This window comes from Hyaena hyaena, unplaced genomic scaffold (assembly GCF_003009895.1).
Source record: "Hyaena hyaena isolate Hyena2069 unplaced genomic scaffold, ASM300989v1 scaffold_0, whole genome shotgun sequence".
Taxonomy (NCBI): Eukaryota; Metazoa; Chordata; class Mammalia; order Carnivora; family Hyaenidae; genus Hyaena; species Hyaena hyaena.
Window position 1 is genome coordinate 4,279,246 of NW_024080632.1, and position 26,881 is coordinate 4,306,126.

The following is a 26,881-nucleotide window of genomic DNA, read 5'->3' on the forward strand; positions in this document are numbered from 1 at the left end:
AACTTAAAATTCTGATATCAAAGGGTGCCTGGGTGGCTCAGTCAGTCGATCATCTGACTTTGACTCGAGTCATGATCTCATAGTTTGTGAGTTTGAGCCCTGTGTAGGGCTCTGTGCTGACAGCTCAGAGCCTGGAGCCTGCTTGGGATTCTGTGTCTCCCTCTCTCTGCCTCTCCCTTTCTCACATACACTCTCTCTCTCTCTCTCTCTCACACAAATAAACATTAAAAAAAACAACAACTTCAAGATCAAGAGTCGCATGTTCTACTGACCAAGGCAGCTACGCGCCTCGAGCATTGTGGACACTACAGATGGATGGGACCAGAAGCCTGTGTCTAGTTTCATTCAGATTCTCACCTGTCTCTAGCCTTTTTGCGTGCAGCCATATTTATCCCAAGCCTTGGCTTTACCTTGTTTAAAGTGGTGTGTTAAGAGAAAAAGACTTCTTACTGTCCTGATACTTAACTGTTTTCCATTTGAGAACTTGGCCTGTGAATTTTTTTCCATTTCCCTCCAGATCACTATTGTGTCACTGATCTTTGTTAGACCTGGGCTGGAGCTGCTTCTTGGCAGCTCTGACTGATGGTTGCAGAATCTGATACACTGCTTAGGGATTATTAGGTAATATTTATCAGAAATGAAGCCAAGAGGGGCGCCTGAGTGGCTCAGTCTGTTAAGTGTCTGATTTCGGTTTAGGTCATGATCTCAGGGTTTGTAGGTTTGGGCCCCATGTCGGTCCAGCTCTGCATTGACAGCTTAGAACCTGGAGCCTGCTTCAGATTCTTTGTCTCTCTCTCTCTCTCTCTCTCTTTCTCCCCTCCCCCCTTGCACTCTCTCTCTCTTAAAAAAAACAAACAAACAATAAAAAGAGAAAGGTGCCTGGAGTGCCTCAGTAGGTTGAGTGACTTCAGCTCAGGTCATGATCTCATAGTTCATGAATTTGAGCCCTGAATGGGGCTTGCTGCTGTCAGTGCAGAGCCCATATTGGATCCTCTGGGCCCCCCCTCCCCTCCCCCACTCATGCTTTCTCAAAAATAAACATTAAAACAAAGAAGAAGAAAGAAATGAAACCAAGAGAATATTAGAGCAGTGTCTTCCGAAGTGTTTTCTGTGGAACACTAGTACTTTCTAAAAGATATGAGTAAAGGATTCTTTGTTCAGTCAATTTGGTAAATGATACATTTAACAAAAGTAAATGAAGTTTCTGGGTGCCTGGGTGGCTCAGTCAATTAAGCAACAAACTTTAGCTCAGGTCATGATCTTGGCGGTTAGTGGGTTCAAGCCCCGCCTTGGGCTCTGTGCTGACAGCTCAGAGCCTGGAGCCTGCCACAGATCCTGTGTCTGCCTCTTTCTGTGTGCCTCTCCCCTGCTTATGCCTCTCTCTCTCTCTGTCTTTCAAAAATGAATAAATGTTAACAAAAAAATAGGGGCATCTGGGTGGCTCATTTGGTTAAGTGCCCGACTCCGCTCAGGTCATGATGTCAGGGTTCATGAGTTCAAGCCCCACGTCAGGCTCTGTGCTGACAGCTTGAAGCCTGGAGCCTGCTTCAAATTCTGTGTCTCCCTCTCTCTCTGACCCCTCCCCGCTGCTCGCACTGTCTCTCTTTCTAAGAAGTAAATAAAACATTAAAATAATAAAAAAGTAAATGAAATTCTTTCTGTTGGATTTCTCTCAGGTGCATCATTAATCTCGAAGCAAAACAGAGTATATAACTGTCCCCAAATTACATAACCTCAGAAGAATTTTTTTCTTTTAGAATATCCATTTATCCATTATTTATATGAAAGTTTGAGAACTGCTGTATTAAGTGCAGAATGCTTATGAAAACATTATTTATGAGTAACTATTGATTTTTATACTTATCAAAATCCTGTAGAGAAGCCATTTCTTCAGAGTCATGTGGCAAAAGGGATTCCTCATACTTCTGCTCTCAAAATAAGACTTTTCTAATGTGCCTTTGCAGATTTCTCAAGTCTAGGTTTATATCCATATATTCCTTGTCTGTTGATTCTGCATAATCTAAACTTCTGGGCAAATGGTTGTCTTAGAATAGCCACTTTTTCCTGCTCTGAAGTGTAGCACATCTTCTATCTGTAGCAAGGAGGTAGGAGCTCTGCATTCATTCATTTCCCAGACTCTTGAGTGCCTGTTTTATTCCTGGGCATGGCACTGGGTATTGGCATCCAGTTGTAAGTACGAGCGGCCAGGTGTGGCAGTGCCTGGGTGCTGTGCTCAGCCTCTCTAGTAGGAGACAGTGGCAGCTCAAATGGCAGCTCAGGAGAGACTCTTGGAGGACATCACATGTCAGTTTGTCTTGAGTGATGGATGGTGTACATAGTCCAGCAGTGGGCGGGACAGTGGGCTTTGCAGGCCAAGGAAGCACCGGGGGTATCTTGGCGCCGTAAGAAATCTGTGAGGAAGTTGTCAGGCTGGGGATGTGGGTGAGAAAGGAAAGGGAAGGACAGAGGTAGTAGCAAGTTTTTGATATCTTCTGATAAAGCCACTTGACTTTGTTCGCATTATCATTTTTGCTGTGGTGGAATTCTTTTTTTATTTGTTTGGCTTTTTAAGTTTTTAATTCCAGTATAGTTAACATATAGCGTAATATTGGTTTCATGTGTACAACATAGTGATACAACATTTCATAAACACCCGGTGCTTAACACAAATGTGTTAATCCCCACCACCTAGTTCACTCTTCCATGTTGAGTAATTCTTTATTATTTTTGTTTTATTTTTTTTTTTCCAGAGAAGAGGAGGTATCTTGCAGTGGGCCTCTCTCCCAAAAACAAGCAGAATTTTTTCTTTCTCAACAGGTATGTTAATTCTGTTATTTATCACGAACTTTTAAAAAAATGTCATCACATGCCTGTTTTGTTAGTAGGCTAATTAGTGAATCCGCATTATTCCTTGTTCTTGGTCCTCTTTTCTTCACTAACAATATAGTTGTGGTTTTGTGTCTTTCCGATTTTGTGTGTGATTTTCTTTTTCTTTTCTTTTTTTTTAATAGATTTTATTTTTAAGTAATCTCTACACCCATCGATCGTAGGACTCAAACTTAAAACCCTGAGATCAATAGTTGAGTGCTCTATGGACTGAGCCAACCCAGCGCTCCATTATTTTATTTTTCTTAAAGTTATAATGCATGCTCATTTTATAATAGTGTGTGACCAACACAGCAAACATGCTTTGGAAGACTTAACTTCTCTTCCCCCAACATTTTATTTAAAAAAATTTTTTTAAATGTTTTTTATTTATTTCTGAGAGACAGAGACAGCATTAGCAGGGGAGGGTCAGAGAGAGAGGAAGACACAGAATCCGAAACAGGCTCCAGGCTCTAAGCTAGCTGTCAGCACAGAGACCGATGCGGGGCTCGAACCCACGAACCGTGAGATCGTGACCTGAGCCGAAGTCGGACGCCTAGCTGACTGAGTCATCCAGGCGCCCCCCCCACCCCAACATTTTATTATGGACATTTTCAAACAGAAAGAAAAGTTGAAGAGCATTGCCCAATAAATACCTATATACCCGTCACCTAGATGCCACAATTAGTATTTTGTTCTGTCTTTATCACATAACTACATGTCCTCTATCCAGCCACCATTTCATCTTATTTTTTGATGCATTTCAAGTTGCAGACATCAGTACAGTACACTTCAAACATTTCTTTCTTCCTTTCTTTTTTAACCCAAACGTTTTTTGCTGGTGCTTTTGAGCCATACTTTTTCATTTACTTGGTAACAGAAGCTGAATATTTTTCTCCCAGGTTATTTTCGAGCACAGAATTTTGATATTTTGCCCTACTTTTCTAATTCTCCTTAATTTTGTTATTCATTTTCTTTCTGCAGAAAGATGTTTAGGTCTAGTTGAAAAGTGATAGAATCACCCCTGCAGATGAATTTCAAACAGATTAGCATAAAACCCTCTAGACAACTGGTAAAGTATGGAGATAGTACAGATAGATTCTCACCTCATGTTCACATCGATTCAGTCCGTTACAGGTGGATTAAAGGGTAAATGTGAATATTTAAAGCTATAATTAGACCAGAAGGAGCTACATATTAACTTTTAACTGATCTCTGGGTGGGGAAAGACTTTCTAAACATAAAAGCTGTGGAAGAAACCATGTAGGTGAATATCATTTGATTTTTCAGCATAAAAATTAAAAACATCTGCATGTCAGAACACATTCTAACAAAACTAAAAGGCAAACAATAAAATGGGAAAAAGTATTTGCAATATATATCACAGTCACAGGGTTAATATGTTTGCTTTAAAAATCATATTATCAAAGACTTTGATGATGAGACAAACTTTATACTATAAAATGAAAAGAGCAGAAGTAAAATGATATACAATGTTCTAGTTTTGTTAAAAATATGGTGTATGTAAAAAAAAATATGGTGTATGTATACACATGTAGAAAAAGGACTGGAATAAGACATTGACATCAATAGCGTTATTTCTGAGTGGAGGGGTTACAGATGATTTTTGTTTTCTTCTGTGTGTCTTTCCATGTTTTTGGAATCTTCTGTAATAATATAATGAATTCAAATGGAATTGGAAATTATTATTACTTACACATAAAAATTTGCCTAGGTAAAGTTGAAGTGTTTATAATCAAGTTAAGGACTCATAACTAATTTAGGACTAGTTTTCTACGTACTTTGTAGAATCATTGCTGGTACCATCTACATGAAATAGATAGCCAGGAGTAGGGCGCATGGGTGCTATGAGGCCCTTTCCCAGTGAACACTACCTGCCCTAAAGGCGCTCACAGACCAGGGTGGGGTCACACTGGCACTTTTAATGTAGTTTGATAAGTACTACAGGAAAGGTTAGTGCAGGGGGCTTGCATGTAGGGGCTTAAGGGACCTTACCTGGTCTAGAAGCTGATAGAAGCAAGTGGCTAAATTCTATACTGGGTCCTGAAGGATAAGTAGGAGTTTGCAAGGCATGTGAGGAGTGTGTGGATGGGGAGAGAGGGTTGGCAGGCTTTTTGTTTCCTGAAGAGGAAACAGTGTTTGGTGTGGCCAAAGAGAGAAAACAGCAGTGGGAAAAAACGTAGGGGATGCTAGTCAGTATACATTTCCATATGCTTACTCACGTGTCGTTTTTAAATTTCAGGCTTCTTTGTTAAAGAATGATGAGACGAAAGCCCTCACTCCAGCTTCTTTGCAGAAAGAATTGAACAACTTGTTGAAATTTAATCCTGACTTTGCTGAAGCGGTGAGTCTTTTGAGTTGGAAAGCCACGGCAAGGCTACTGTTTATATTGAAGAGCTGTGCAAATGAGGATTGGCCCATTGGCCCAGTTTCTTAGAAAGAAATGTTGTTGGCAAGTCAGCAAGCCTGGGTTGCAAAGCAATCCCTCCTACGCCCTCATCCCTGGGCCAGTAGGGCTTTCTCCAGTCCCTTGTCTGTTGCTGTTCCTGTGTATTCCTCACCTCTCCGAGGCTGTGAGTTATGGATAGATGATAGAGTAGATTTTTTTTTTTCAAGTTTTGGGGCTAAAAATTCTTTTCCTTTCTCTTCTTTTGTCAAGTTTTTTTTTTTTTCTAAATTCAAATAATTCCATTCCTTACTGGATTTTTACCCTGAAAACTTTCTTTTCTTTTTTAAAATCTTTCTTAATAACACCTGGATTTGACATCTAACTTTATTCACATGCAGAAATATGTCTGCTTTGCTCCATACTAACTGTGATCTGCCTATTGGAGGGAAATTAAATTCAGTGAATCAAGTGAAATGAAAATAGTGTCAAAATACGTGACAATTAACTTAGTAAACTAGTTACACTCACTGTGTTTTGACTTGGATATTTAGAGAAATTAATTTTATTAGAGGAAAAAATTGATTTTTAAAATTAAAAAAATGTTTATTTTTGAGAGAGAAAGAACAGAGCACGAGTGGGGGAGGGGCAGAGAGAGGGAGACACAGAATCTGAAGCAGGCTCCAGGCTCTGGGCTGTCATCACAGAGCCCAGTGTGGGGCTTGAACTCATGAACTGTGAGATCATGACCTGAACTGAAGTTGTGCGCTTAATGACTGAGCCACCCAGGGGCCCTTTATAATTTTATATGAATTCAGATTGTAAAATTTTTATATTTGAAGGGTGCCTGGGTGGCTCACTCGTTAAGTGTCTCACTCTGGAGTTTGCTCAGGTCATGATCTCTTGGTTCATGGGTTTGAGCACCATTATCAGGCTCCATGCTGACAGTGCGGAGCCTGCTTAGGATTCTGTCTCCTTCTCTATCTGCCCCTCCCCCTGCTCTCTCTCTTTCTCTATCAAAATAAATAAATATACATTTAAAAAATTAAAAAATTTTTATATTTGAGCTCACAGTATTCCTTAATACATGAGGTAGGTAAATAACCCCCCTCCGTCACCCATGGGTCCTAATATAACCAATGCCATAGTGGATGTATATTTGGCATAAAACTCTGACACAGATCCTAATGGGGCTCCCATTTTTCATTTGAGGACTTCCTAGCCCATTCCTAGGGAGGAAACAAACCACTGTGTCTTGAACTTGCTTTATCCTGCCAGCGGGACAAAGATGAAGCTAACCCCTCTTGCGCTGAGGGCGTGGGAACACAAGTATTTGCAGCTAGCTGGATGCTCTGAATTAGTCTCAAGCTGGAGGAAGCCAAACACTTAAAATATGTGGATTGTTTCTTGTTTCAGCACTATCTCAGCTACTTGAACAACCTCCGGGTCCAAGATGTTTTCAGTTCGACACACAGCCTCCTTCATTATTTTGATCGCCTGATTCTTACTGGGGCCGAAAGCAAAAGCAATGGGGAGGAGGGCTACGGTCGGAGCCTGCGATATGCCGCGCTGAACCTGGCCGCCCTGCACTGCCGCTTCGGTCACTAGTGAGTTGATAGGTTTTTGTTTCTGTAGACCTGGAGAGATCAACTCTTACATGTTAACGGAATTGGGGGTTTAAATGCAGTATTGAAAAATAAAAAGGGGCGCCTGGGTGGCTCAGTCAGTTAAACCTGGAACCCTTGATTTTTGGCTCAGGTCACAGTCTCATGGTTGGTGGGATTGAGCTCCCGTCTGGATCTGCACTGACAGCGGAGCCTGCTTGGAATTCTCTCTCTCTCTTTCTCTCTGCCCATTTCCTGCTTGCATGCACTCTCTCTCTCAAAATAAATTTAAAAAGAAGGGGAAGGAGAAGAGAAGAAAAGAAAGATACCATCCTGCCTGGGCTTGTCAATAACTTCCCAAGGGAAGCTCCCTAGACAGCAGTTAATGAAAACCTTCTGCTTAAGCAGTCTGCCCCCTGGTGTCACTAGTGAGCATTACTGGCTAGTGCATGGCCTCTTTCCTTACTTCTCAGAACAGCCATTGAATTAAAAGGAAATTAGGTCATTAGGCCAGAGATTCCCAAAAGGATTTTTTGGGGGTAATAATGGGGATACAAAAGCTATTTTCAGTTATTTCAACAAGCCAAAAGGAAGTTGTACCTTTACTGGATAAAACACTATAGGGCTCATCAAAAGCCACATATTTGTGCTTTTGACCAGAATTCAGGCAGCTTGGTGAGGTAACACTGGATTATGCCATTGCTAAGATATGCTTATGATTTCGATGAATAAAAATAAGAAAATTGCCCAATTATTTAGTAAATAGAGTTATATCAGTGAAATCTTAAAACATGGAGGCTATTTTAGAAATAATGAAATACTGTGAATAAGGGTGAAAAAGCAGGGAATTATTAATTGAAAGGATCTCCCTGCCCTCTGTGACTTTTTCCCATTTGAGAGAAGTGTGGTCTCGGCTATAGGCATCTTTGAATAGAGTCTGTAGGGGCACCTGGGTGGCTCATTCGGTTAAGCCACCAGCTTCAGCTCAGGTCACAATCTCACAGTCTGTGGGTTGGGGCCCTGCGTCAGGCTCTGTGCTGATAATCTGGAGCCTTCTTTGGATTCCATGTCTCTCTCTCTCTGCCCCTCCACTGTTCACGCTCTGTCTCTCAAAACTTATATAAATATTAAAAAATTTTTTAAAAAATGAATAGAAACTGTAGGGTATGTTAACGGAAATATGGTGTCCAGAGTTCAAGAGTTGAGACTTCTACTGCTTGCTGTATAGGTCAGAAATTCTATTAATTTTATTTATTTATTTATTTATTTATTTATTTATTTATTATTTTAGAGAAAGACTGAGTGGGGGAGGTGGGCAGAGGGAGAGAGAGAGAGAAACTTTTATTTTGAGAGAGAGTATGAGTGGGGGAGGGGCAGAGAATCCCAAGCAGGCTCTGGCTCAAACTCAAGAAACTGAAATCATGACCTCAGCCAAAATCAGGAGTTGGATGCTTAATCACCTGAGCTATCCAGGTGCCCTGAGAGAGAGAGAGAGAGAGAGAGAGAGAGAGAATCCTAAGCAGGCTCTAAGCCCAGTGCAGAGACCGACATAGCTCGATCCCACAATTCTGGGATCATGACCTGAGCAGAAATCAAGAGTCAGAGTCTCAACTGACTGAGCCACCCAGGTGCTCCTCTGGTAATTTCTCATTGTCTTATTTTATTTTTATTATTTATTTATTTATTTATTTTAATTTATTTCTGAGAGAGAGAGACAGCGTGAGCAGGGGAGGGTCAGAGAGAGAGGGAGACACAGAATCTGAAGCAGGCTCCAGGCTCTGAGCTGTCAGCACAGAGCCTGACGCAAGGCTTGAACCCATGAACTGTGATATCATGACCTGAGCCGAAGTCAGACGCTTAACTGACTGAGTCACCCAGGCGCCCCTACTAACCTAATGTTTGAATAGAGATTTAAAGCAGTCTTTAATCTACATGGGAATCTACCTTTTGGTAGATGTATCTGGTTTCTTTATTCAAACAAGTGGTTATTGAGGAACACATCAGCTCTCCCCAATTAAAATGGATTGTTGGAAGAAAATTCTTTTATGTATGTAAATGTTTCTTAAATAAGTGATACCATAGACTTTCTGATTCTATTTTGAGGTCTTCGGTAACCCTGCATTTATGAACTTCTTTTCTGTGACTCGCCACTGGAAAACCCAAAGTTTAAGAGCTTGCCCTCTACAGGCTTATAAAGTAGTTGAAGAGATAAAATTAATATAGATTAAATAAGTAGAAAGTGATAAACAGTAGTATTTAATTGAGAACTCAAGGTGGATTGCAGATTGCTTTCTGTGGGTGTTTTCAGAGGTGAGAGCTCAGTAGGGCCAACGAGAGTTGGCTGAATTTCTGCAGATTTTGAGATTAGGGCAGATCTCCCAGATAGAGGGGAACCATGTCAGCAGGAAAAAAATCTCAGAGGTAAGTATCCTCAAAATACTTTTTAAAACTAGTTTTGAAAAAAATACAAAATTATCAAATGCCATTGTAAAAAAAAAAAATTCACATAATGCAGAAGGAGATGTAGTGAAGAGTGAAATGCTGTATCCTCTCCTTGTTCATCCTCCCAGTGGTAAACAACTAAAATAAAAATCTTAAGAGCTGAGATCAAGAAAAGCCCTTCCTTGCCCTTTGTAGTAGAAATCCACCTTAAAACGGACATGTTCTGTGTCTCCTCTGTTAATGTTTCTCACTGAGGGGGAGGAAGTGCTCCTGAGGGAATAAGCTCATTGTTACGACTCCCAACCTCAGATGAAATACTGTACAGACGCCTTCCTGTTAAGATGCTTGAACATGTTTGTGATTGTTAACGAGTTATTAATGTTCAGTCTGTCTCTAGTCAGCAGGCAGAGCTCGCCCTGCAGGAGGCGATTAGGATTGCCCAGGAGTCCAACGATCATGTGTGTCTCCAGCATTGCTTGGTGAGCCACCCCCTTCTGTCCCGGAAGTTCTGTCCCTGAGTTGAGTTGGTCTTCTGAAGGGCCCATTCGAAATGGGTTGTCTTGCCATTGGAAGGTCCCTAGCGATGAGACTAGTTAGGTGGTTATGGAAATTCAGAAAAGGCAACCCATCATTATTGTCTTTCTTAATTCACCGTCTCTGTTTTGCTTTGAGGGGGATTTTCTTGTCTACATACATTAATGCAAAGCTACCACAGTAAACATTGGCATTAACAAAAAGGTGTATACAGCACCTAGTAACTGGATGAGACGTCGTCTTGTGAAAGCATAAACACCAAGCATAGGTAGAACACACACTTCATCTAACAGCCCCTGAGAATCTCGATTTCTCAGTTAAAGGCTATATGGGGGCTTTATGGGTTTTTTTTTCCTGGAATATTTGCCCCTCACTGCCATCAGAGGTGAGGCTCAATGGCTTGTTTATTTCAGTCTGACAGTTTTTTTTTTTTTTTAAATGTTTTATTTATTTCTAGCAGAGAGAGAGACAGCGTGAGCAGGGGAGGGTCAGAGAGAGAGGGGGTCACAGACTGAAACAGGCTCCAGGCTCTGAGCTGGCAGTCAGCACAGAGCCCGACGCGGGGCTCGAACCCACGAACCGCGAGATCATGACCTAAGCGAAAGTCGGACACTTAACCGACTAAGCCACCCAGGCGCCCCCAGTCTGACAGTTTTAATGTGTTCAACAGTTTTCGTTTAGGTTCATACTTCATGAAAGAGAATTTTAGAGGATTTGTCTGGTCTCTTGTTAAATCTTTCTTATAACCACACTGATACTTGAATAGGTATCATTAAGCATTATCACAGTTAGAATATATCCTGATGATTTCTCCTACAGAGCTGGCTGTATGTACTGGGGCAGAAGAGATCCGACAGCTATGTTCTGCTAGAGCATTCTGTGAAGAAGGCAGTACATTTTGGGTTACCGGTAAGGCTCATCTCCCTGTGAGATTATTTAAATAAGTGGTGTGGTTTTATTCTTGGTAGTTTCATATGACCTTAATTATTAATCAAATCACTAAATTGTATTTGAAGGGTTTCTCCCTCTCCCTTTATCTTAATAGCATCTATAAAAGTTCCATTTATCAATTTGATGAGGTCCTTGTTTAGTTTATTGATCAGCATTGACTTCCACATATTTACTTAGAAAACTTTCAGGAAAGGCTTATTTTTAAATCAGGGATTGGCAAACTCTGCAACCCCTGGGTCAAATCTGGTTTGCTGCCAGCTTTTATGTGTCCTTCAAGCTAAGAATGGGTTTTACATTTTTAAATAGTTGGGGGTAAAAACAACGACAACAAAGAAGAATATGTGACAGACCAAATGTGGCCACAAAGCCTAAATTATTTACTACCTGGCCCTTTATAGAACGTTTGCTTATCCTTGTTCTAAAAGTAAACAAAGCCAGGAACAGTAAACCTGAGAGGAACATTTGTCTTTTCTTATTTTGAGTGACAAGAAACAGCCTGATTTATAGTCCTTGGTGGTAAATACTCAGGGGCAGTGAAAGGGCATAGTCTCTGTACATGTAGTAGTAATGATGGTCAGGATCTAGATTACTGTTGCTCAGAGAACCTTCTTCTGTCTCAGAAACATCTGCTGACAGCTGCATGATGGGTAGTGAGACTATTTAAGCATTCCGTCTTATGAGGTTTGCAGCAAGGTTCAGAAAAACTGAAAGTAATACGTGTAATAATTTAATGTATATATTTTTTTAAATTAAAGTACAGTTGACACCTGTATATCCTTTTTAAATCTGTAAATTATCCATTTGACTCATTTTAGAAAAGGAAACTACAGAATTGATTATAATGACGAAAGTAAGGTGCCCCTTAAAATAAATGATAGACTTCATTAAGTACAATTTTTGTTATGAATTTAAGCTGACTTTTTTTTTTTAAAGTTATTTGAGAGTGTGCAAGAGAGACAGAGACAGACAGAGAGAGAGCACGATCTGGGGAGAGTCAGAGAGGGAGGGAGAGAAAAGCCCTGATGCGGGGCTTCATCTCACGGACCGTGAGGTCGTGACCTGAGCTAAAATCATGAGTCTGATATTTAACTGACTGAGCCACGCAAGTGCCCCTGAGCTGACTTTTTAAAGTTGTGCTTTCATCTTTGAAAATTATACCAGAAATTAATGATAAGATAATTATGCTCATAATAGGCATCCTTTAAAAAATCTCCTACTCTAAAATGTGCCCAGCACTGTTTGACACATACTCTTTTATTTTAATTTTTACAATATATTTTTATGATAGAGTTGATGCCCATTTTACAGATGAGGAAGCTGAGGCTGGCTAAGAAGCTAACTGACCCTTGGGTAACAGAATAAATGGCAGGGACAGTGTTTAAGTCCAGGCTCCTTTTTTGTCAAAGCCCTGTCTCTTCCAGGTATACCATCCGCTTTTCTTCCTGCTCTAGTTTTTTGGGAACACATTTCATATGGGTTAGGGTCAGATATTTTCCTTTTAAATAATGCTTTCAGTTTATGTGTGCTGAAACGTGAAATATGCCAAATTTCTGAAGACCGAAACAAATTCTGTCATGTCATCTCTACCTTGCATCATGGGTATGTCTGTCCCCTCAGTACCTAGCCTCCCTGGGAATCCAGTCCCTCGTTCAGCAGAGGGCTTTTGCTGGGAAGACGGCAAACAAATTGATGGATGCCCTAAAGGACTCTGACCTCCTACACTGGAAACACAGCCTGTCAGAGCTCATCGATATTAGCATCGCACAGAAAACGGCCATCTGGAGACTCTATGGCCGCAGGTGGGTCTTTAAGCCGACCGTCAAGGCCGAAGGGCATGAATCCTTCCAGCGATGAGCAGAAGTTAGCAGAGTGGTTCTATGCAAGGCCAAACGGGCAAGTCATTTCCCCCTCTGATGAAAGTTGTTCATGCAGGGGATTAAAGAAAAATGCTTATAGTTTTTTTAAGTTGTAATTTTTTTTTTAAATTTTTTATTTCTGAGAGAAAGAGAGAGACAGCGTGAGCAGGGGAGGGTCAGAGAGAGGGAGATACAGAATGTGAAGCAGCCTCCGGGCTCTGGGCTTGCTGTCAGCACAGAGCCCGACGCAGGGCTCGAACCCACAAACCGTGAGATCATGACCTGAGCCGAAGTTGGCACTTAACCGACTGAGCCACCCAGGTGCCCCGAAAATGCTTATAGTTCTAAAACACTTTGTACTCTGCACAGACTTCAAAGAGTTCTTCCCTAGGCTCATTCATATTTACTCCTCCCAACTGCTCTGTGAGGTACCTGGTCAGTGAGCTCCCAGGTTCACACATCTGGTCTGCCCAAGATCACAAATGCCATTAGTAAGTGACAGAGCCAAGGCTCAGACCCCGGTGGTCTGACTCCAAGCACCTGCCCCTGTGGTCTGAGATGGGAATCTCTAGAATGCCTCTTCCTGTCCACGGGAGGCATGGGCCACGTTCTCGGGCTGAGCTTCTCTGTTAACCAAGGTGTGTTCTCTGAAGTGTCTCTAGTCCCAGGTTTAATTTTCCATTTGGCCTCATTTAGCTTGGAAATCAACTTCATGAACCAGGTTTTGAATCCTGGAACCCTGTCACTACCTCACCGCCCACCTAGACAATCTGCTCTTTCTAGGAATTCGCTAATGACAGGAAGTGCCTCCTTCGCCAGTCTTGTTTTTGTGCTTGAGATGATTTTTTGGCATGACGTGCTCTGAGACAGCTGCGGACACTGGCCACTGCTTGCACTGCCCGAGCAGCTGGTGCCGGGATGGCATCAGGTCTGAATTTATCCGTGAAAACTAACTAACATGCTGTGACCACAGGGAAAATTAGAGGCACTTGGGGGGTCTGAGGCTTGGAACTTTCAGTTGTGCCATGACCTCTCCATGTTTCCTTTGGGGCTGCACACCCAGGGTGCTTTTCTGCTCTCCCTGTGCTGAAGTCAGGAAGGCGGACGGTGGGAGGCAGCCGCTCCCATTAAGCCAGAGCCTGCAGAGGGGCTCACCTCCCTTTTATTTCCACTCAAGTAGTTGTGGGGTGTGGCTGAGGGGCAGCCTGGGTCTCTTGACTGAAGGGAGTTCCTGTCTGTGTCCTCACCCAGCACCATGGCCCTGCAGCAAGCCCAGATGTTGCTGAGCATGAACAGCCTGGAGTCGGTGAATGCAGGCGTGCAGCAGAACAACACAGAGTCGTTTGCCGTCGCCCTCTGCCATCTCGCAGAGCTGCACGCAGAGCAGGTAGGCAGGCGGCTGGGCCTCTGTGCTTCCGGGGCACTGGGCATTCTGCCATTTCTTTCCTCTGCTGCTCGAGAAAAGCACTGGGTATGTCTTGGACGGGTTTGGTTGGATGCAAGGGTCTGGAAGGGTAAATTCCCGTCAGCGGAGATGGACTGGGTGTGGAGTCTACAAAGCTTGTTGAACTTGGGATCTCTTGTGGCATTGGCGAGGGGAATAAGAGGCCAGCTATTTTTTCATATAGCAAATGGAATAAAAAGGGATCTTTGAAATTTAAGGTAGTAGAGCTATGCATGTTTAGGAACTGGAAAAGGATAATAGAAGTATTGCTAAAGGTAATAGCTGGTGTTTGATGTACCTTTGTTTTGTGCCAGGCTCTGTGCTTGGGTTTTGACTTGTATTATCTTACTGAATCCTTATAATAGCCCCATTATGCTCAGCCTTATTACTCTCCCTATTTCACAGAACAAGAAACTGAGGTCCAGGGAGCTAAGTCCTATATCCACATCAGTTAATGTTAAGTCTCCAGTCCAAGTCTGATTGGCTCCTAAGAAGAACAGTGGGAATTGGATGTAACCTTGTAATTTTACATGATTGTGTTTATAGGGGATTGATTAAAAGGTCTCTCCTGCTGCTCGAGGCTTTGTCTCTCCTTTGCTCCAAAATGTCTCCTTTCATGGGAAAGAAGTGAGGGAAACTTCTTACCCAAGCGCTCTACCTCACTAAACACTGCCTTGGCTATAGGTGCATTTCCTTGATCGTATGACATTTCTCCTCTACTCTGTGGCATCCATTATTGTTAGGTTGTATGATAGCACTCAGTGTTCCCTAATCTGCAGTCTGAGGATCTTTGGATGGTGTCCACCCTTTCAGAAGTCTATAAATACTTGCCTCTACTAAACTTATTTTAACATTTTACTATCCTTTCAGTATCTGTGGAAACAAAGGGATAGATGGGCTCTGGCTGATGGGTCCCACATGCACCTTCATCAGCTGCCTTCTTCCTGTACCTGGGAAGCATCACCCACACTTTCTGACATCAAAACAGCAGCCAGCTGCACTTGCCATTTGCTTTCCCCCAGGAATCTCCATGTTCATCTCATTCTTGTACCCACCTCCCCCCCGCCCCCGTTAATGGCACTGGAACCTCTTTAACATCTCCTCTTTACCTCTTCTGGTACCATGGTTAAGTGGAGCATCTGGTAATGAATGAGTCCGTGAACCTTTAGTTAAGTATCTGATGTGAGCCTCCTATGATGTTTTTTTCCCTAACAACTTTATTGAGATATAATTCACACGCCATACAATTCATCCACTTTAAGTTTTCCCATATGGCTGTTTGAAGTCAGATTCTCATCACTGACCCCAACCTTACACGGTGGGTAACTTCCTTTCGATTCCTTTTGAGATATGTAGGGTAGAAATGATTTTTTTTTCTTCTGGACTGAAAAACTACTTTATAAAAATCTTGGTCTTGGCTCAATATCTAAGCCTTGAAGCTTTCTCCAAGGTCAGTTATTAGAAGTCTGTGATTTTTCCTGGGGGATTTTTCTTGCTGTTTGGATCTGTATTAGCATTTTTGTCTTCATCTCCCTTACATCCCTAGGCTTATGTGAAAAACCTGCTGACCCATCGTTGCTTGGCTCTGGTGGCCAGGATATGTTGGGAAGCCTTAGGATCACACAGCTACAACATAGGCAGTGGCTACTTAATTTCAATTCAGTCCCTTCCCCCCTTTTCCTCAACCTGTCTTGGAAAGACTTTTCTAGTATTAGAACATCAACCAGGTAGCTATACCCACGGGACTGATGATCGTCACATTTTTAATTACACACGTTAGAGAGGCACCTGTGAAATTGAGTTGGCGAACTGTGGAGAAGGCAGATTTATCATGAGTCTCCATTTGCTCTTTTATTTCCTTTATGTATACTTCAAATTGTGTTCTGACATTGACCTCCAAATAAACTGGGTGCTGCACTTCAGTATGGTGGTGACTTGAGCATGAGTGAACTTACAAAAGTCATAGGGTCTGAATTGCTGATTCTGACCTTCCTCCTGTAACCCAGAGGAAGTACTAAGACAGCTGGCCCCCTCGCTCTTTTTGTGTGATTCTAGACCGTCCAGTATTCTTCTTCCAGCCTAAGGAGAGGTGGGTCGCAATACGGGTATTTGGGGGGATACTGCAATGGATGTCTTTCTACTTGGCCTAAAGTTTTGACAACCCATCTCGATCCACATGCCCAACTCCCTCTGGCAGACAATGGAAATAATTGGCAAGATTGGTCAGTTAAAATCATAAGAATAAAAAGATTATTGACTTTTTATTATAATTCAGTTTAATTTATACTTAATTTACTTCAAATAAAAGTTCACTTTCGGTCTAACTGAGCTTCTATGTAGACAGAAGGCATATCATCTAATCACAGGATTGGGACACATTGAAAAGCTTGTGGAATCTATAAAAAGCCCAAGAACATAAAGGTATTAAAAAAAAGACATGAACAGGGGCGCCTGGGTGGCTTAGTCGGTTAAGCGTCCGACTTTCGCTTAGGTCATGATCTCGCGGTTCGTGGGTTCGAGCCCCGCGTCGGGCTCTGTGCTGACTGCCAGCTCGGAGCCTGGACCCTGTTTCAGTCTGTGACTCCCTCTCTCTCTGACCCTCCCCTGTTCACGCTGTCTCTCTCTCTCCTAGAAATAAATAAAAAAAAAAAAAAAAAAAGACATGAACATGTATTCACAGAAAAAAATATAAATGACGAGAAAACATGAAGAATTTTCAATCTAGTCATTAAAGAAATTCAGATTAATACAGTGAAATACTAGTTTCACCAATCAAACAGGCAATGCTTAAATATTGTGGTAGGACAAAGGCATAGAACTGGTATGAAAGTCCTGGGTACATTTTTGGAGGGTAGTTTAGCAATGTATATCACAGGGCTTAGGAGCGCCTACCATTTGACCAGCCAGTTCCACTTCAAAGGTCTCAGCCTAAGGAAAGGACTGGACAAATGGACAGTTACACAAAGCTGTGTACACCAAGGTATTCACTGCAGCGTCCTTAAAATGGCAAAAACTAGAAACGACCAAACTATCCCAAACAAGGAGGTCATTTTGATGTGTCAGTTCATTTACCTAATAAAATACTGTGATGATGCAACTTGCTCAGAGCCTGGAGCCTGCTCCGGATTCTGTGTCTCCCTCTTCTCTCTGCCCCTCCCCTGCTTGCACTCTGTCTCTCTTTCTCTCTCTCTCAAAAATAAATTTTAAAAAATTAAAAAAAATTTTTTAACGAACAAAATATACTAGAACCTAAAAAAACAAAAATGACCCCCTGATGGATGCCAGTGTCTGCTTCATGTCTTCTAGGGTGCTGCACCACAAGCAGGTGAATCCTAGCAACATCCTCTGAGTGGTGTGGCAGATGTGGTTTCAACACGGGGGTGCTCATCAATTCGTGTGTTTCTACTTAGGGCTGTTTTGCTGCAGCTTCGGAAGTGTTGAAACACTTGAAGGAACGATTCCCGCCAAATAGTCAGCATGCCCAGGTAATCTGACTTTCACATGGCATACAATTTATTTCCGAAGAAACTGTTTTTAGTGTACTGTTGTCAGAGTGGAATATGTTGGGTCTCCCGTCGATTTCTTGTGTCTTGGTTCCTTTCTGTGTCATCTGTGCGTTGAGGTCAATATAGGTGCGTACCAGACTCTAAGCTCTGTGCAAGGCAGAGGAGTGGCGCCTGGGTGGCTCAGTCATTTACGTGTCTGACTCTTGATTTCAGCTCAGGTCATGATCTCAGGGTTTGTGGGATTGAACCCTGCATCAGGCTCCAGGCTGATAGCACAGGGGCTGCTTGGGATTCTCTCCCTCTCTGTCTGCCTCTCCCACACTTGCTCTCTCTCAAAACAAAAAAGGCAGAGGGATGCCTGGGTGGCTCATTTGGTTAAGTGTTTGACTTTGGCTCAGGTCATGATCTCACAGTTCGTGAATTCAAGCCCCATGTTGAACTCTGTGCTGACAGTTCAGAGCCTGGAGGCTGCTTGGGATTCTGTGTCTTTCCCTCTCTCTGCCCCTCTCCTGCTTGCGCGCTCTCTCTCTCTTTCTCAAAAATAAACAAACATTAAAGAAAAAAAAAAAGGCAGAGAAATAAACTCTGATAAAAGATTTAAAGGTTTATTTAGGGTAATTTTTTTCTTCATGGTTTTAAGTCAATATTCCTTGTATCTCTAACTACGGAAATAAGAAAAGAAATCATCCATGTCCATGGACAGATCAAGAATTAGGTCTTACCTTGGTGCTGTGTCTCTTACTTGGCAACTCTAATCTCTTCCTCCCAGAATTAAATAACCTTTTGGGAAGATGTTGTACCTAGAGGGAATTGAATTAGTTTTATAAAGCAGTCCCAGGCCCTGTGTTCCGTATTGTACTTTATCCATCTCTAATGGGGCTGAGAAAGCTATTACAGGGGCCCCTTCTCCTTCCTTCCCTTTCCAAGATTAGTCTTGAGTGGATTAGAGAATTTGAAATCCTGAGAGACTGTGGCCTGGGAATCTCCTAGTGCCCGTCCTTGAGGCTGCCACTCCCACAGATTGTTGGCTCCATGGCATTGGCTATAGTGTGGGTGCCCCTCTGCATGTGACGTGTGCTCGGGCCTCATCATTGCCTCAGCAGCTTGTGATCTGAATTCAAAGTGCCCAGCTGGAAAGACGGTCTGCACATAAGATAGGAGATAGCACCTATGGGTGATGTGGGAAAGAAAGAATTAAGGTGGTTCTGTGGCAGTGCTAATGTAATGGCACAGTTTTGGTGACAGTTCTAGCTGTTTAAGAAAAAAAAAAAGACAATTCACAGTTCACAGAAAAAGCCTATGTGGCCAGTAGGTATATGGCAAGATGCTCAGCCTGGCTGGCAATCAGGGAAGTACAAGTGGAAACAGTAATGAGATATTTCGTATCTATCAGATTGGCCAAAGGTAGAATATCTGACGGTACCAAGTGTTGGTGAGGATGAGGAGCGACAAGGAATGTCATATTGCTGGTGGGAAGTGTAAATTGGTATAACCCACTTGAAGAACAAATGGGCACTGTATTGAATTGAAGGTGAGTATGTCCTCTCCCCGTGTTTCCACTGCTTGCTCTAGACTGGCATAGAGCAAGAGGCAGAGAAAGAATCCCAGGAGGAGCAGAGAGAGAGGAGAGAGAGAGAGAGAGAGAGAGAGAAAGAGAGAGAAGCGGGGCTCGAACTCACAAACTATAAGATCATGACCTGAGCCGAAGTCAGACAATTAATAATTGTGAGCCACCTAGGCGCCCCAGATGCTTACTTAGGACAAAGAAAGAAGGGATGAAATTTGCAAAGGACTTCATTAGTATGCAATAATATCTGAAGCAAATGAAGCAAAATGTTGTGTTTTGACAAAGTTGGTGATTGGAACACATATGTTTATTATTTATTTGTTACTTAATTCTTAGGGCTTTTTTACATCCTTGAAATATTTATGAAATTTTTTTAAATCTCAAAAATGTTAAAATATTTTTATATCTGTTGAATAATGAGGTCAACACTTGCATTATATTCTCAAAAAATTTTTTTCTTATTAGCTATGGATGCTATGTGATCAAAAAATACAGTTTGACAGAGCAATGAATGATGGCAAATACCATTTGGCTGATTCACTTGTTACAGGAATTACAGCTCTTAACAGCATAGAGGGCGTGTACAGGTGAGAAACTTTGAAAACTCCAGCCCCAGAATAAGGTAATTCTCAAATGGCTTTATTTTTATTTGTTTTGTGTGCTTAATTTATTAACTTTAGCTTAGGAAAAAACTTTTTTTCTACTTGTTACAGGAAATTAGAAAATAAAGATGAGTGATATGGAGAAAATAAGTATCACCCAGAGATAATCACAAACATTCTAATATTTATAATTTCAGACTTCTTTTTCTCACGTGTGTGTTTGTGTGGGTGGCAGGGTGGGTGTATACACATGTGCTTACACACACAGACACACACATTATTTTTTCCTCTTTTAATAAAAATTGTATCAGGCAAAGTTCTTCCCCTTGGGAGGTTTACAGTCTAATTGACCCTGAAAGCGACTATACTTGCAACCCTGGCAAAACATTAGCATAACCGTTCGTGTTTATTTTGTTTCCGTGTCAGAAAAGCAATTGTACTACAAGCTCAGAACCAGATGTCAGAGGCGCACAAGCTTTTACAAAAATTGTTGATTCATTGTCAGAAAATCAGGAATACGGAGATGGTGATCAGGTAAGGGAGGTCCCGTGAGCATCTCCTGCACGTGGTCCTTTGTGGTGGATCTTCTCATGCCGTGTCTTCCTCTTTGCGGGCAGCGTCCTGCTGTCTGTGGCCGAGCTATACTGGCGATCTTCCTCCCCTACCATTGCGCTGCCCGTGCTGCTGCAGGCCCTGGCCCTCTCCAAGGAGTACCGCTTACAGTACTTGGCCTCTGAGACGGTGCTGAACTTGGCTTTTGCTCAGGTAAGCTGATCTCTGCTTTTATAGCACATATTTGTGCTCAAGAACTGCTTCGTCTGTTACTGCTCTTTGGTTTTGAAAGGGGTAATAATGAGCTTTGACTTCTTAATATTGAGGTCTGGGAATACAGTCCCATCGTGTAAGCCCTCCAGGGAAGTCTGAAGTTGTGAACCTGGTGGCAAGTTGACACCTCCCAGGGGCACTGGCTGTATCGAGCCGTGTATTTAATAAAGGGGATGCACTCATTCATTGAGGACACTTGCCTCGTATTAATGATTTAGCTGGCCCAGAGCTCTGCTTGATTAACAAGGGGATAAATAAAGAAATGAGGAAGTTGTGTGTTTATTGAAAGGTTTTGGAAGTTAAAATGTTATTTTATGTTTGTTTACTGTCTCCCCCTGAGGAATGTAAAGCCCGTGAGAAAAGAGACTGTTTTCTCCCTCCTGTATCCTCTGGTACCTAGTAGGACCTATACATAGTAGGCTTTTAATAAATATTTATTGAATGAATGCATTTTGAACTCACTGGCACTAGGGGAATTTACTAACTAAAGCAGAGATTTCCCAAACCATGCATTAGAATTAATTAGGAAGGGGCACCTGAGTGGCTCAGTTGGTTGAGTGTTGTACTCTTGATTTTGGCTCAGGTCATGATTTTATGTTATGGTTTGTAGGTTCGAGCCCTGTGGTGAGCTGGTTCTGTGCTGACAGTACAGAGCCTGCTTGGGATTCTTTCTCTCTTTGTCTATCTGTCCCTACCCTGCTCCCACTTTCTCTTTCTCTCTCAAAATGAATAAATAAACTTTAAAGAAAGACAGAAAAGGCACACCTGGGTGGCTCAGTTGGTTGAGCATCCAACTTTGACTCGGGTCATGATCTCGAGGTTTGTGAGTTTGAGCCCTGCATCAGGCTTGCTGCTGTCAGCCTATCAGCGCAGAGCCCGCTTCAGATCCTCTGTCCCCCTCTCTCTGCCCCTCCCCCGCTACGTGCGCGCTCTCTCTCTCCCCCCCCCCCAAAAAAAACCTAAAAAACCATAAAAAAGAATTGGGAAGATTTAAAAAATAGCTACATATCTAGGGGTGTCTGGGTGGCTCACTTGGTTCAGCGTCCGACTTTAGCTCAGGTCATGATCTTATAGTTCCTGAGTTCGAGCCCCACATCAGGCTCTCTGCTATCAGCATGGAGCATGCTTTGGATCCTGTCTCCTTCTCTCTCTGTCCCTCCCCGACTTGTGCTTTCCTTTTCTCAAAAATAAACATATGCAAATAAAAATAAAAAATATATTTATGTATCTGGTTTTGCCTTGAAACACGGAGTCAGAATCTCTAGGGAAGGAGCAGAGGAGTCTAATCTGTTTTCCAGCTCTAGTGATTTTTTTCCTTAATTAAGATAAAATTCACATAACATAAAATTTACTATTTTAATCATTTTAAAGGGTACAATTCAATGGTTTTAAGAATATTTACAGTGTTTTGCAACCATCAACACTGTTTAATTCCAGAATATTTTCATCATTCCAAAGAGAAACCTTGTACCCATTAAGTAGTCACTCCCATTTCTCCCTCCCCCGAACCCCTGGCAACCACCAGTCTACTTTCTGCCTCTATGGGTTTACCTATTCTGGATCTTTCATATAAATGGAATCATACAATATCTGGCCTTGTGTAGTCTGGCTTCTTCACTTACTGTAATGTTTTCAGGGTTCATTCATGTTGAATGAATGTTTAATATGTGTCACCACTTCATTCCTTTTATTATTTATTTATTCTTTTATTCCTTATTTATTTATTTACTTATTTAGTTACTGAGAGAGAGAGAGAGAGGCAAAAAGAGGGGAGAGAGAATCCCAGGCAAGCTCCACACCAACAGCATGGATCCTGAAGTGGGGCTTGAACCTACGAACTGTGAGATCATGACCTGAGTCAAAATCAAGAGTTGGACACTTAACCAACTGAGCCACTTAGGTGCCCCACTTCATTCTTTTTAATGGCTGAATAATACTCCATTGGATGGATAGACTACATTTTGTTTATCCATTCTTCTATCAGTTGGTGGACATTTGGGTCAGCTATTATAAATAGCTGCTTTAAAAAATTTTTTTTAATGTTTATTTATTTATTTCGAGAGAGAGCATGCAGGGAAGAGGTAGAGAGAGAGGGAGAGAGAGAATCCCAAGAAGGCTTTATGCTATCAGTGCAGAGCCCAGCTTGTAGCTAGATCCCATGAACCATGAGATCATGACTTGAGCTGAAATCAAAAGTCAGATGCTTAACCAACTGAGCTACGCAGGTGCCCCTGAATAGCTGCTTTTTAACGTTCATGTATAAGTTTTTGTGTAGTTATATGTTTTCACTTCTCTTGGATATACTTAGGAGTAGAATTTCTAGGTCATATGATAAACCTATATTTAACTTTTTGTGGAACCACCACATTTTTCCACAGTAACTGCACCATCTTATATTCTCACCAGCAATGTATGAGGTTCTGGTTTCTCCATGTCCTTGCCAGTACTTGCTTTTTCCTTTTTTTCCCTTTTTTTGTATTATACCCATCCTACTATAAAGTTCTATCATTGTGGTTTTCATTTGTATTTTTCTAACAGCTCATGATACTGAGAATCTTTTTGTGTGCTTTTTGGCCATTTGTATATGTTCTTTGGAGATATGTCTAAGTCCTTTACCCATTTTTAATTGGATTCTTGTCTTTTTGATGTTCAGTTGTAAGACTGTTTTGTATATTCTGAATACTAGACCCTTGTCAGATACATGATTTGCAAATGTTTTTCTGCTTTCAGGGTTGTCTTTTTACTTTCTTGATCATGTCCTTTGATGCACTGAAGTTTTTAAATTTGATGAAATCCAATTTATTCTTTTTTTCTTTTGTTGCTTGTGCTTTTGGTATTCTCCCTAAGAAACTGTTGCTTAATCCAAATTCACAAAGATTATACCTATGTTTCCTTCTAAGGATTTTAATAGTTTTAACTCTTACATTCTGGTCTTTGATCCATTTTGAGTTAATTTTTTTAAGTTTATTTGTTTATTTTGAGAGAGAGAGTTGGGGGGGGAGGGGCAGAGAGAGAGGAGAGAGAGAATCCCAAGCACACAAATCATATGATCATGACCTGAGCTGAAATCAAGACTCAGACGCCCAAACAACTGAGCCACCTGGGGGGGGCCTCATTTTTGAGTTAATTTTAATATATGGCATGAGATAGGAGTGCAGCTTTCTTCTTTCACATATGGATATCAACAAGCACTATGTGTTGAAAAGACTATTCTTTTCCCATTGAATAGTCTTGGCATCTTTATCAAAAATACTGATCATGAATGTATGGGCTCATTTCTGCACTCTCAGTTCTATCCCATTGATCTGCCCTCATGCCAGGACCACATTGTTTGATGACTGTATTTTTGTAGTAAAATTAAAATTAGGATGGAAGTAAGAGTTCTCTAATTTTGTGCTTCTTTTTCAAGATCATTTTGGGTGTTGGTATTCTCTTGCAATTCCATATGAATTTTAGCTTGTCCATTTCAGTAAAAATAGTATTTAGAGTTTTGATAAGGAATGCATCCAGTCTATAGAATTTTTTTTTTAAATATATATATTTTTTTAATTTCTAGGAGAGAGAGAGAGACAGCGTGAGCAGGGGAGGGTCAGAGAGAGAGGGAGTCACAGACTGAAACAGGCTCTAGGCTCTGAGCTGGCTGTTAGCACAGAGCCCGACGCGTGGCTCGAACCCACGAACCGCGAGATCATGACCTAAGCGAAAGTCGGACGCTTAACCGACTAAGCCACTCAGGCGCCCCTCCAGTCTATAGAATTTGGAGAGTGTTGCCATCTTCACACTATTAATTCTTCCGGTCCATTAACACAGGGTCTTTTTTTTAGATCTTCTTTATTTCTTTTTTTTTAAGTTATTTATTTTGAGGCCAGGAGGGGCAGAGAGAGAGGAAGGGAGAGAGAAAATCCTAAGCAGATTCTTTGCTGCCAGCACAGAGTCCAGTGTGGGGCTCAAACTCGTGAACCATGAGATCATGACCTGAGCCAAAATCAAGAGTTGGATGCTTAACCAACTGACTCACTCAGATGCCCCAGTGACTTCTTTTTTATTTTTATTTTTTATTTTATTTATTTATTTTGAGAGAGAGAGAGCAAGCAGGGGAGGAGCAGAGAGAGGGGAAGAGAGAGAGAGAGAGAGAGAGAGAGAGAGAGAATCCCAAGCAGGCTCCACACTGTTAGTGCAGAGCCCGATGCAGGGCTCAAACTCATGAATCAAGAGATCATGACCTGAGCTGAAGTCAAGAGTTAGACACTTAACCAGCTGAGCCATCCAGGTGACAACCCCCCTCCCCCAGGTCTTCTTTAATGTCTATAGCAGTGTCTTCTAGATTTCAGTGTACAATTCTTACAGTTTCTTAGTTAAATTTATTCCTAAGTATTTTATTCTTTTTGATGCTATCATAAATGGAATTTTAAAAATTAATCTTATTTTTGGATTGTTCATTGCTAGTATATATTAATCTTAAATCCTGCAACATTACCAAACTTGTTTAATACCTGTTACAGGTTTTTAAGGATTCTTTAGAAGTTTTCTGTATATAAGATCATGTCATCTGCAAATACAGAGTTTTACTTGCTTCGTTCCAATTTGAATACCTTTCATTTCTTTTGCTTGCTCAATTGCCCCATGTAGAACTTTCAGAACAGTGCTGAATAGAAGTGGCAAGAATGTATATCCTTGTTTTTGCTCCTGATCTTAGGGGCACAATTTCAGTCTTTCATTATTAACCATGATGTTAGCTGTGGGTTTTTCATAGATGTACCAGTATTAGTTGAGGAAGTTCCCTTCTACCCCTGAATGTTTATCATGAAAGGGTGTTGGGTTTTTGTGAAGTGCTTTTTCTGCATTAATCGAGTAGATCATGTGGTGTTTTTTCTTTTTCTATTAATATTGTATATTACATTGATTTTTGCATATTGAACTACTCTTGTGTTCTTGGGATAAATCCTTCTTGGTTATGGTGTACGACTTTTTTTTTAGGAGGGGGAAGGGGCAAAGGGAGAGGGAGAGAGAATCTTAAGCAGGCTCCATGGCCAGTGCAGAGCCTAGTGTGGGGCTCAACGCAAAAATTGATCTCACAACTGTAAGATTATAACCTGAGCCCAAATCAGGAGTTGGACACTTCACCACCCGAGCCATCCAGGTGTCACAGTGCATGATCCTTTTAATATGCTATTGGATTTGGTTTGCTAGTATTATTTGTTGAGGATTTTTGCATCTGTAGTCATAAGGAATATTGGTTTGTAATTTTCTTTTCTTATGATATCCTTATTTTACTTTGGTATTAGGGTAACAGTGGCCTTACAAAGTGAGTTAAGAAATGTTCCCTTCTCTTCTTTGGAAGAATAAGAAGGATTAGTGTTAATTCCTTAAATGTTTGGAAGAATTTACCAGTGAAGCCATTTGGTCCTGAGCTCTTCTTTATGGAAATTTTTTTGGTTACCACTTCAGTGTCTTTACTTATCATGGGTCCATTTAGATATTCTATTTCTTCTTGACTCAGTTTTGGCAATTTGTGTCTTTCCAGACATTTGTTCATTTTATCTAATTTATCTAATTTGTTGGCGTACGGTTGTTCATAGTATTCTCATATAATCCTCTTTATTTCTGTAAAGTTGTTTTTAGTTGACTCCCCACTTTCATTCCTGATTTTTGTCATTTGAGTCCTCTCTCTCTTTTTTCTTGGTCTAGCTAACAGTTTGTCAATTTTCTTGATCCTTTTGAAGGATCAACTTTTAGTTTCATTGATCCTGTTGTTTTTCTTTTCTCTATTTTGTTCATTTTCACTTTAATTGTTATTATTTTCTTGCCTCTGTTAGCTTTGGGTGTAGTTTGCTCTTTCTTCAGTTTCTTTTCTTTTTCTCTTTAAAGAATTAAAAAAAAAATGTTTTATGTATTTTTGGGAGAGAGATAGAGACAGCATGAGCAGGGGAGGATCAGAGAGAGAAGGAGACACAGAGTCCAAAGACAGCCTCCAGGCTCTGAGCTAGCTGTCAGCACAGAGCCCGACAAGGGGCTCAAACCCACGAACCATGAGATCATGACCTGAACTGAAGTTGGATGCTTAACCGACTGAGCCACCCAGGGCTCAGGTGCCCCTCTTTGGTTTTTTGTTTTTTTTAAAGCAAGCTCTACACCCAGCATGGAGACCAGTGTGGGGTCTGAACTCATGACCCTGACATCAAGATATGAGCTGAGATCAAGAGTCAGACTCTTAACAGACTGAGCCACCCAGGCACCCCTCTTTTTTTTTTTAGTTTCTTAGGGTGGAAGTTCAACTT

The 26,881-nt window shown here is 41.4% G+C and overlaps 1 protein-coding gene across 3 annotated transcripts in view; it reads left to right on the forward strand.

The window, feature by feature from the left end:
* ANAPC5 (anaphase promoting complex subunit 5) overlaps positions 1-26,881 on the forward strand; it is a 41,392-nt gene that overhangs the window by 12,019 nt on the left and 2,492 nt on the right. For all 3 annotated transcript variants that reach the window (XM_039256044.1, XM_039255893.1, XM_039255966.1), the window contains exons 5-15: positions 2,751-2,817; positions 5,129-5,230; positions 6,689-6,879; positions 9,716-9,797; positions 10,672-10,761; positions 12,421-12,602; positions 13,911-14,046; positions 17,514-17,588; positions 19,642-19,763; positions 20,205-20,312; positions 20,396-20,543. In XM_039256044.1, coding sequence (XP_039111975.1) covers positions 2,751-2,817; positions 5,129-5,230; positions 6,689-6,879; positions 9,716-9,797; positions 10,672-10,761; positions 12,421-12,602; positions 13,911-14,046; positions 17,514-17,588; positions 19,642-19,763; positions 20,205-20,312; positions 20,396-20,543 — 1,303 coding nt within the window. The remainder of the gene's footprint in view (positions 1-2,750; positions 2,818-5,128; positions 5,231-6,688; positions 6,880-9,715; positions 9,798-10,671; positions 10,762-12,420; positions 12,603-13,910; positions 14,047-17,513; positions 17,589-19,641; positions 19,764-20,204; positions 20,313-20,395; positions 20,544-26,881) is intronic.